The sequence below is a fragment of the Syngnathoides biaculeatus genome, chromosome 3 (assembly GCF_019802595.1).
Source record: "Syngnathoides biaculeatus isolate LvHL_M chromosome 3, ASM1980259v1, whole genome shotgun sequence".
Taxonomy (NCBI): domain Eukaryota; kingdom Metazoa; phylum Chordata; class Actinopteri; order Syngnathiformes; family Syngnathidae; genus Syngnathoides; species Syngnathoides biaculeatus.
In genome coordinates this window covers 28,331,642-28,343,210 of record NC_084642.1, presented here as the reverse complement: position 1 = coordinate 28,343,210, position 11,569 = coordinate 28,331,642, and the positions used below count along the sequence as shown (strand labels likewise).

The window sequence follows — 11,569 nt, the reverse complement described above, 5'->3', positions numbered from 1 at the left end:
ACGGATGGGTTCCTTGTCGATCAGTTTCCCTCGCCGTCACTCAAATCCGAAGCACTTCAAGAAAACTCGACCACTCATAAGTCCAACCAAACATTCTTTGACACAGAAGACAGTCATAATCATACCCGGTTGAATGAGACCACTGAAGGCAGCACGTCAGGTGACGGGTTCTTCAAGCTCATGGGTGAAGGTCATTCAGCAACTGATAAACTAAATTTGTCAAGTTCCAACTCATCTGCTACCCTAAGTCCTCACGCTAACTGGACCTCTTTGGTAGAGCCAAATGCAACCCAGTCAAGTAACACCACAGAGCCCAGTCTGCCCTCCCAAACAAATAACTCAGAGAGTTTTTATTCTGGATCTGGAAATAGCGAGTTGCTAGACAAGTATTCTTCTCCACAACCTAGTATGAACCATACTCGAGATGATGTGGCAAGATCATCTTTCTCTAACATAGTACAGGAGGGTCTAGGAGATGAAGATTCCGGGTCAGGAGCAGGATTTAGACTGGCTAAGGAAAAAGCAAAAGCCAGACTCTTTGAACTTCCATCTGTCCAAGGTAAACATCCGTTATAGAAGCATGAAACCAAAACATCAGATGATAAACATGAAACTTCTTTTTTTTTTTTAACATCCAGATGGTGAATTTTACCAAGTTCCAAAGTTTGAAAATCCTCCAGGATCAGATCAACACAAAGGGCACGTGACACCAGGTGATTGTCACACAGATTCAAATGCTTCTAATTTTTAAGAGACATTTAAAACAAACACTGTGTATCAATAACCCTCCCAACTCTCCCCTATCACCAGATTGGATCATCATTATGGGTTTTGTTGTTGGCGTTGCAGCTCTGGTGATGCTTTGTGCTGCTATCGCTACCAGAGACAAGTGAGTCTCATTAACATTGAAGAGCGTAAATATTGTAATCTTAATCTCTGATATTTTTATGTACCATTTCTTCTTTTTAGGTGGAATGCGCCGAGACAAGCATCAAGTCCAGAAACCGAAGTTGACTCCTCACAGGGGCAGAAACCAGAAAATGAAGCCTTCCTTCAAAAAGACACACCCAAGGAAAATGGAAAGGGTGTAGAGTACACCGTTATCCCATTGGATGACCTTTCAGAGAAAGATTTACACTGACATAAACATTTTATTCCAAGAATGTCGACCTTTGCCCCCTCAGATGCTGGACAAAAAGATTCAGGGTAGTCTTGCAGCTTTGTATTGCAAGAAATATTTGGCTTCCTGGTGACATTCATAAATACTTTGCAACCATTACGCATTTCTATTTAGTTAGTGTCATACACTTTTGTTACCCATTAAAATATGGCCAATTAAGGAGTTACAAGTCTTTCTTCAATACCACCACGTATTTCAATGCGATAGTCAAATGAGTGGTAAGTATTGCTATGTTGATAGGCAATAAACAAATATGTATGTATGCATATGTATATATGTGTGTGTGTGTGTGTGTGTGTGTGTGTGTGTACCATCATCATGACTAATTATTTTTGACTATTTTTGTAATAATGTTATTGTATGTCAATTATGAAAGCACTGAATCGACTTGTGCAGCTTTGTAGAAGTTCCTATTCTGTACCATATGAAAGATGCTTAGAGAAATAGGTCCACCAGCATCTCATCAATAATTTATTTGTATCATTTGATATTTACATACACAAATGAAAACATTAGACACACTTTTGTCAGATGTTTTTTTGCCTGACAAAGACTTCTGCCCTGCAGTTGTTCAAAATGCGTGTAAATTTGGACTGTCTAGGTCAAGGTACATGGATGTCAGAAAGAAAAAAGAAATAGAAAATATATGTTGAATTTACTAAAGAGTTCACATTTTCATAAAAAAAAAGAAGATAAGAAAGAAATTACTACCCCAGATCAGTTGACCAAGAACATTTCCTGATCAGATCCAAAAAGATGCAAGGAAATATCAAAGTGAAGTTTTAAACTCAAGGGATAATATATTCGATTCACATGAGTTTGGTATGTAGATCATGACGCCGATCAGAATCAAGACAGATTTTTCCCATCTTCCTGAAAAGTGCAAGTTCAGTTTAACATGACACAGTTTGGTTGAGAACAGTATTGGCCAGACATTTCAATAAAATATTTACATCCAAAAGGGATGTTGTGTTCTTCCCATTCCATTCTTGGGCACTGTCACACAACAACATATTCTAATAACATATGCATTGTGTATTCAAGCCTTTATGTAGCCATGAACAGTCCAGCTGAAACCCCAATAACAAGGTGGCAAAAAGTTGTGGTACATGCAGGTCAGTTATTCTGGTACCTACCACATTTATGGAAACACATACTCTAAGCGAGATGACCTGTATTCCTTGATGATAAAGGCCCAAATGGAACATCTGACACAGGTCGTAGTAGTACTACTTAGCTGCCACCAACTTTTTCCAAGTTACAAAGATGTTTAACTTTTCTCATGATCCTAAAACAAGCAAATGGAGAACCAAACCATTACACAATTTATTTGATAATCAGCCTTATTCCCCTTGATCATGATTTGGAACTCATTAATTACTCTGAAATATGAAGGGCAAATATTGTAGCAATAATAAAACTTCACAAACAATCACAAAAACTACTGGCCCATTGCGGGGTATGCTAAACATATTCTAACATTGGTGACTAATTATAGAAAGTATAGCAAAAACAATTCAGAACAATGACAAGTAAGCTTAACACAAGTGTTACACATTTATCTAAAGAAAGTATATATACACAAAGTGCAAGGAGGCACTTTAAGCAAGAATATTTTTACATTAGGTGTTACTTTCTTTAGACCAAAATAAATGAGTGAGATTAAAGAGATGACAAAATCAAATGCTGTCGACCAAATCAATTCTGCACCTGACTACACAAATTAAGATGAGTAGTCACAACAAGAAAAACAAATTGGTCATGATCAAAGTCTTGTAGATGAGGAGGGCCCAGCCATCCTCAGTCAGCCTTTAAACTGGATACAAATATTTTCCTGTATTAATGGTGGTCCCATATTCACTTGTATCCTGAAATTTCCCCGATATACTTCCTGAGACATGCAGTTGATTTCTTCAAGGCAAGTTAAATATATAGCAAAAGAGAAAAACACACACACACAAAACATTGCACTGGGTTTGTATGTCGGAGTCATGCATGTCTACATTTTCCGTCTTTACTGACAGTCACTCGGCTTGTTTTCCATGTTAATCTTTCCCTTTTGTGCTCAGAAAGAACACATGATATATGAACACATGCATTCCAGACACACCCTATAACTGCTCCTAAAAATTCAGTGTTTCAGCATTGAGAAAAACGTTTACAAAACCTTGGACAAAATGACTTGGAGTGTACCCCCATGTACCGGTTTTATAACAACTTATCATGCGCTAGCTCTTGCCACAATTAGACACCATTGGTTTTCCCCCTTATGGTCTAAGACATAAGCTTTCGGCTTAGGCGTGACTGCGTGTGCCACATCAGAGTGTAATCCCATTAGTCGAAAAGTAAAAGGTACTGTCTTGCATCAGCCTGTCTTTGTATCGCACACAGTGATGCATTTTAGGTTTTCCTTCCATAACCTACTCATTGACCGTGTTTGCATTTTAAGATACCATTACATCTAAATCCAATCACCCGACCTTGAAAATGGGTAACATTCACCGTTTAAAAAAAAAAAATCTAAAGCATTGATCTTGGGATTTGCACCAGCTCCATGCTGTGCTTACTTATTATTTGCACTATGCAACACAAAAATGTTAAATACAAAAGTGAAACGAGATATTACAAAAGGTTGAAGAATTCTGTACCTGACTGAACATGAAGTTTGCAGCAGCAGCACCAAGTAAGGCCCAGATTCATTTTCAACCAAAATGTTGTTGGAACTTGTGTTTGGTTTGTGCAAATGCACATTCTAAGGTCATGTGAGGCTACCCAGATGGATAAAAGAACATCTTTAACCCTAAAGATGTATTCCTGAATAGTCTCAATGGTAATTGTCAGTTGAGTATTACTTTTATAGTTTTGTCATCAGAAGATAAAAGCTTGTAGAAGTTAGGGTAAGGCGCAGCAGCTCCTCGGTCTGTTTTAATCACATTTCCATGGTTCCTCTTCAACAAGAGAGAACCCTGCAGTCTTGCCATTTTTGCCCATGGTGACCTGAAAGCAATTATCAAAAGTTTCTAACTAAGGGCCGAAGGCACCATCATAACAAACTATTTGTGGTTGGAGCAGAGAAGCCAAAAGTTCTTGACATTCAGGCCACTGTCCTCAAGGTGGACATTTACGTGGGATTTCCCAGCGTATGTCTCTGAAGACTCTTGTAATGAGAGAGGAGGTGTTTCATGGTTATAGAAATACATAAAAACAGGATGAATGCATTTTGAGAGTTGGCCATGTATTTAATGGATTCTCTGCCCAACCGAATTACAATACGCCGAATGATGAGAATGCAAGTTCAGCATCATATGCAGTACAATGCAGTATCACCACCTCGTAAACATTTTTATGCTGCTGCTAGTAAAATAGCTTCACCATAATTAATGAAGGGTCTATTTGAATTAGCCTGCACATTATTTAGTGAAACAGCAGTCTTTATGTCATACCACAAACAAACATTTATCCTTTCGAGTATAAATAGAATTTAAAGAGTAGTTTGGTTGGGGCTGCCTTGAATACATAAATACATGTCCAATTATTAATGTAACGAAATAGTCACTTTCTTTCTGAGTTATAGACAACCACAAACAAATCATCGATACTTCAACATGCTGTATAAGGAATGCAACAAACATCTGTTGATCTGGTTGTAATACACAGACAACTTTTTTAAATGTAAGAAAAAAAAAATATGTAGAAAAATCCAAAGCGTTTTGCTCAGATGGTACCACAAAAACTGCTTTTTCATAATGCTGACTGCGTCAATCCAAAGAGATTTGTTTAGCTTCCCCGATGTTTTCCTTATTGAACATGACATTTACACATCCACTAATGAAGGAAGTCATAAACACAAGACAAAAACAAACACAGAGAAGAGGAGAATCCGCTACATACACGTCTCTATATCCGTTAAAATGAAATGTACCTTGCAGTCGTCTATCAGGATTGAATTATGGTGAGCGTATACATTCTGGTTGGTGTTATTGTCAAAGAAGGACTTTGTTTTAGTCATCTCAAAATCCTCCAGCCGAGATTGTTGTGCATCAAAGGAGTCGAGCTCATCTTTGGAAAGATGGTATACAATCCCAGCTCCATACGAGTCACCAACCACATTGACTGAGGTGCGGAAGCGATCCCTGCATGTCGAAAAAAGTGAAGATGGCCGCCCCAGTTACAGGGAGACGAAAGGAAAAACAATTACATTTACCATATTTTTCTGCCCTAACCACTTGTAAATTATAGCATTTTAAATGTAAACTATCAAATGGGCACAGCAAATCTATCATATAAGGTGTATGAAAAACGTTTCGGAACTGGTTGAAAACTAGATGAAAAAGTATAACCCGACAAGCAACCAGCACAGCAAGAAAGGGATCCTGTCACAGGTCAATTTATGGCTGCTTCACCTTCACAACATGGCTCTTCACAATGCCCTGAGCATGTGACAGTTCCTGTCCAAGAAGAGCATCACTGCGCCGGAGCAATTTCTCAATTCACGCCATGTGGATCAGTGTGATTTTTTTTTCCTCTATCTAAAGCTCATCAAGGGGCCTTGTTTTGAAGACCTGGACAACGTCAAGGTGGCCAGGAAGGACCACAGACAAATTATTCTTCCAGGGGTGCATGAAGACATTGCAGAAAAGGGTTTATATGTGTGTTGGACTCGAGGGGGCTTACTTTGAAGGGAAAAACTTGTAGTTTTCATTTGAAATATATTTTGTGACATGATTCTTGGAAGTTCTCTGACACACCTCGTATTTGTGCTGCGTTCTGGCAGGACTGAACTCATTATTGGGTTTATAAAAATTCACCTTGCCTTGTGAAATGTTTATTTTATTGATGATTATGCTGTATTGTATCTGATTTCCAATATTTCCTGGGATAATATTTGCTGTAACCAGGTCAGTGTCAAACCATGAACTTTTTGGAAATCCCAATGTATAATACCACTGGAATGGATAGTAAGGCCTTTAGCTTAGCTTCTACAGTTGTTTTATCCATCCCAGTTGTCAAATACTGGAACAGTTTTACATCCTTCCTAGCTTACCCCGTGGTGCATGGAGCTTTACCCAATGTATAATCTGTATTTATTTCCAAGGGTGTGGTTTTGAAATTACTTCTGATGACAATATGATGCCCTTTTAAAGAAAAGATAATTGGGTGATAACAGTGAAAATGACATACTGCCTATTGTTAAAATTACTTGTATTATCAGGCCAAAAAAGAAGAGAAAGGAGTGAATTTCTCCCCCAAAATAAATCCCGAGTCATTTTTAGAAATGAAATGAGGATACTTGAAGCTGTGTGACGTGTATGAAAACGTTCTGTTTGATATTTTTTGAAGACGATGACATTAATTTTAATGATGTCTATTGGGAATTAAAATTTGTGTTAAGTGCACTTTTAAACTTTTGCATTTAATGCACCATAGTAGGTGAAAAGTTTGGAAAAGTAAACAGACTGATTATTATGTAAACCGTGGGTTTGTTTAGAAAGAAGAGCTTTTGAATGGATTCAATGCACAGAAATGATAATGACACCTATATGAAATGATTTGGAGTGCCTTACTCACAGCAGCCAGTCGACAGCCACAAGAAGGCTGATGTCCTGAGTGGGAAGCCCCACTGCTGTAAGAATTAGCAGCATGGTTACGAGTCCAGCACTGGGGATACTGGCCGCTCCAACACTAGCCAGGGTTGCTGTCATACTATAGAAAACAGACATTCCAGTCTCAGAGAAAAAATGATAGGCTAAAGCGCCCACTTTGTATTCTTTCATGATGATGTGCGCTTTTAATCATGATTAATGGTACTAAGTGTGACTCAATTCCATGTTGATCACAAGTAGTGTGACATCCTCACCTGACTGTGACAATTTGCCCCCAGTCGAGATCAATTCCATTCATCTGAGCAATGAAGATGGCAGCCACGGCCTCATAGAGTGCCGTGCCATCCATGTTTATGGTGGCACCAACGGGGAGGACGAAACGGGTTACTCTCTTGTCAATTTTCAGATTCTCTTCTAAGCATCGGAATGTGACAGGCAAGGTTCCAGCACTTTCCAAAGTTGGAAGAAAAGAAAAATAGAAAAATTTATAGTATAAGTTTGTGACAGTCTTGCATACTCAGAATGGCTAAGCGTATAAAGAATTGTATTTCCTTTTTTTGGGGGAGTGGAACTAATGTAACTGGGTTGTAATTGGGATGTTTGCAAACAAATTTGCTGTGTTCCTCTACTCCCACAAAAAATATTAAACTGAATTATTTTGATTCATTAATTATTTAATAATTTAATAATTATTTGAATCATCAAGAAAGTGCACATTAAGTTGAAAAAAAAATAGCTGTGACTCAACAGCTGCAATGTTTGTTTTGTTTGACAATTAGTACTTCTTGTAGATGGTGGAGAAGCAAGCTGGCAGGAACTTTAAAGGATTGAGCTCACCTCAGGAGAGGAATGAGTGCATTTTGTGTCATTAATAAAACACAGAGTAAATGAAAAATATTCCACATGGAAACAAAGTTGGAAGTTGCTGCTGGCATGAATATTTCAGTTACTGCTTTTAATAAAAGTTACCGTTATTATTTTCCATATGACCTCAGAAACAAGGTAATGGTGAAAGCGTTCTTTAAATAATTAGTAAATCAGGATAAACACGTAGCAAATTTGTTCTACCCACTGTGACGTCACTAGAATCCTAATTGAAAAAAAAAATAATTATCATACCTTGATGCTGTTCCAAGTGCCGTCACCCAAGCTTGGAATATTCCCATGAAGAATTTGAAAGGATTTTGTTTGACTATTACAAAATATATTAATGGAAGGAAGATCCCTCCATGGATGATGAGGCCCACTATCACAGTGATCATGTACATTCCCAGCTGTCGGGCAACCACCTCTAAATCAGCAATGGAGATGATTTTCCCACAGATTAGGCAGGCAATTCCAAGTGGTGAGTACCTGAAGCCCAACGAGAAGAAACACTGCATTTAATATTGAAGGAGCATCAACAGTACACTGTAGATAATGTTCACTTTTCCCTTTTCTGGCTTTTTCTGAGGGGTACACTTACCACATAATTGCACTAACAATCTTCATGATGATCTCATTCAAGATGTTAAAGAACTCAAGCATAAGCTTGGCCTTATCCCCCATTTTCCCCATGATGACTCCGAAAGCAACAAAAAATCCAATCAAACCTTTGAGACAAAACATAAGTGCAAAGTAAAAGTCACAATGCAATCACAGTATCCTTAATACTTTTTTTGTCTGAAATTGGATCAATAGTCTACCAAGGACATTCATTCCACTCTTGAACTGAAGTGACCTCTTGATTGTGAACTGCGGGGGTGCTTTGGTTCTGTTAGTGGGCACTGGTACTTTTGTGGTCACTGTTTGTATCTACACAAGAAGAACAGAACAGCAGTTAGAGCTATGAAGAGAGAGTTATATATATTGTACATCATATATCCTAACTTCAGGGCACTGGGCTGCACATTAAGCATTGAGGGTAGGAGGCTTACCTGTTGGAAGCATGCTTGCACCAAATTTTCTGGAAACAGATTTCGGATAAGATCAAAGAAAGCATCCACACTAGAAACATCATCATTCTTCTTCCCCTGTCCAAGATTCGCTCTTAGCTTGGGGTTCCCTGGATGGATTAGCAGCACTAAGATCACCCCCAAGATGGCTGCAATGACTGTTGTTGACATGTAGTACACCATGGCTCTGGTGCCTAAACGGCCACTAGATTTGGCGTCCAACCCAGCCAATCCTGTTATGGCACAAATTTGACAAGAAGATCTATATAAGTACCAAGCATAATCATTCTGCAGTTTTGTGTGGCTCATGTTAATGTGCTGATTGTATAAAAAATAAAAATGTATGAAATACCTTTTTCATTGATTATCCATCCATTAATTTTATTTCCAATTAACCAGGGAAGCATCCACTTATTCAGAGAACCACAGAATGCCACCGTCCCAGTTAATACATTAAGTGGTCTTCCCACTGATTCACAATGTCCCTAGTTGAGATCCCCATGCTCCCATCACCACCAAATACAGTTTTTACAGTGCACAGTCTCCTCCTGAGTAGACAGGAATTTCAACAAAGCTGTCCATAACTCATACTCCAGACCAACCCAAACTCCTCCCATGTCAAAAGCTGCATGGCGCTCGGCCTGCCATTACCCTTCAGCTCTCTCCAGAGTCCCACAGGTCAAAAAAGCTATCTAGGACTATTTCTTCAGCTTGATGGCATCACCCACCAGTGGTGTCCACCACCATGTTCAAGGATTGCCTCCACGACTGGCACAGACCGCCACCTCAACAGTGGAGGCATGGAACAAGCCCCACTCAGAGTCAATGTCATGAACACCTTGCAGGATGTGGTGCAAATTATGCTAGAGGTAGGAGGAGACTCTCACAAAATGTTTCATTGGGCCAGGCCAGACCAGAACCCCACCCCCTCCTCCCGCCCCTGCCCTTCAACCCCCACAAGTATCTGTTGAGGCGAGCTCAATTGTTTCTAGTAAGAACCACTACACACACACACACACACACACACACACACACACACACACACACACACACACAAATATACACACAAATGTACACAAGCAAATAGAATACATTTTAAAATGAACTCATTTTGTGTTAATGTCTCTATTCGCAACTGAAACCTTTTTGTCTTCTAGCCTTTTCTTAGTCCCTTACAATTGGATGCCTAATTATTCAAACATTTTCCATACCACTTTTCCTCACTCGAGTCACAGCCATGCTGGACCCGATCCCAGCTGTCTCTGGGTGAGAGGTGCCATACACCTTGAACTGGTCACCACCCAATGGCAGGACAGGTATGAACAAACAACCATGGCACTCACGTTCATGCTGACGGGCAATTTTCTTCAATTCTCTTAAATTACTGGTAACCTACGATGAATGGTTTTGGGATGTGGGAAGGAACTGGAGTACCTGGCGAAAACCCATGCAGGTGTGGTGAGAACATGCAAACTCTACACATGTGAAACAGGATTTGAACGAGGATCGTCAAAACGATGAGGAGTTGCTACTTGGTCACTGTGTTGCCACTAGATAGATGATTATTTCAGTGCTGATGTGAATTGATAAATTAAAGTTATTTTTCCATCAAGCTACTAGTACATAAAGATGTGCGCGAGCTTTAACAAAATTCAAGTATAGGAATAGGATATTAATTAGAATTCAAAAATGACGATGTTCATAAGGTCCAATTCATTATTTCAGATTCCTGGAGCTATAATCAAGCTTATAAGACTTTGTAAACTCAAATTATTTTTCTTGGTGTTCACTGTTTTAGCTTGAGGCTCCAGACTCTAGCCTGCAGACTGCAGTCAAGAACACAGAACACACAAATCAAGCAGCACATTTGCAGCCACCACCTTCATTTTACCCACCTGTGACCAAACTTGAAACAACAAGAGGCAAAATAAGCATCTTCAACATCCTCATTAGGATCTCCCCTGGGAAGCTTATGATCATGATAACATCAGGTGGGAGAGGTGATATGTGTCGTAGCAGCATTCCAGCAATGGAGCCCAGAAACACGCCTGAATCAATGATGAACGACAAATAGATAAAAAGGCAACGCCAATTATATGTCAGACTATGGTCACCATTGCTTTGTGCCACTGTTGAAAACATTCAAAAAACAAAGAATCATTCTGTACGGCTACCACTATGGTACCCACTGGGTACTGCTAGTGCTATGAATCCAATCTTTTTTCATTGTTTAGTTTCTCAGCTAGTAGACAATCAATACTAATATGACCTTAAACTCACCAAGAATGGTCAGAGTTAGAACCATGTTCTTCATGATTTTATCACATACACTGCTACAAGCACTCTCACTCGTGTCCACTGTGGGCTCCAAGTGGTCCTCATCCATCCGGACCTCCACTTGCTTCTGCATCTTATTGGCACTGTGAGAAAAGAAAACAAAGAAAAGCTTTTCTTAGAAGATGGAAATAAAAAAGTGAAGTGGCTGGATGGTTTTTTTTTTCAAATTGAGCAAAACAAATCAAAATATTTCCAACAAATGAAAATAAATTAAAAATATTTTTAGTGGCCTTGTTCAACAGTGGGAAAATGGTCGATACTATGATTTATGTTTGACACTTAAAATATTCTACACTTGGTTGCAGAATTTTCAGACAGTGAGGCTAGTACTGAGATGAGTGCAAAAAGCACTATAAGCATTATTACTGAGACCCTACAATGCAACAAAGATATAAGTACATGCACAGATGACTAAGTTCATTTTAAGACTAATCATGTACTGATGGTTACGAAAGGTGCGTAGAAGAAATATAAAAAATGTCAGGAACCTGTGAATTGGTATTCCAGCCAGAAAT

At 39.0% G+C, this 11,569-nt stretch overlaps 1 protein-coding gene and 1 long non-coding RNA gene across 2 annotated transcripts in view; one reads left to right on the top strand and one right to left on the bottom strand.

Moving 5' to 3' along the window:
* The first annotated feature begins 438 nt into the window (after positions 1-438).
* On the top strand, positions 439-1,063 carry LOC133498394 (uncharacterized). Its single transcript, XR_009794298.1, has 4 exons — positions 439-559; positions 639-713; positions 811-889; positions 970-1,063. It is a non-coding gene; the product is annotated as an uncharacterized LOC133498394 (long non-coding RNA).
* A 2,976-nt stretch (positions 1,064-4,039) lies between these two features.
* Positions 4,040-11,569, bottom strand: part of LOC133498391 (excitatory amino acid transporter 2-like) — a 35,152-nt gene continuing 27,622 nt past the window's right edge. The window contains exons 2-11 of the mRNA XM_061815142.1: positions 10,998-11,137; positions 10,613-10,765; positions 8,700-8,950; positions 8,469-8,577; positions 8,249-8,375; positions 7,903-8,136; positions 7,038-7,232; positions 6,749-6,883; positions 5,103-5,313; positions 4,040-4,177 (exon numbers count right to left, since the gene is read on the bottom strand). Of these exons, the coding sequence (XP_061671126.1) occupies positions 4,106-4,177; positions 5,103-5,313; positions 6,749-6,883; positions 7,038-7,232; positions 7,903-8,136; positions 8,249-8,375; positions 8,469-8,577; positions 8,700-8,950; positions 10,613-10,765; positions 10,998-11,127 (1,617 nt within the window). The 5' untranslated portion in view covers positions 11,128-11,137 and the 3' untranslated portion in view covers positions 4,040-4,105. The remainder of the gene's footprint in view (positions 4,178-5,102; positions 5,314-6,748; positions 6,884-7,037; positions 7,233-7,902; positions 8,137-8,248; positions 8,376-8,468; positions 8,578-8,699; positions 8,951-10,612; positions 10,766-10,997; positions 11,138-11,569) is intronic.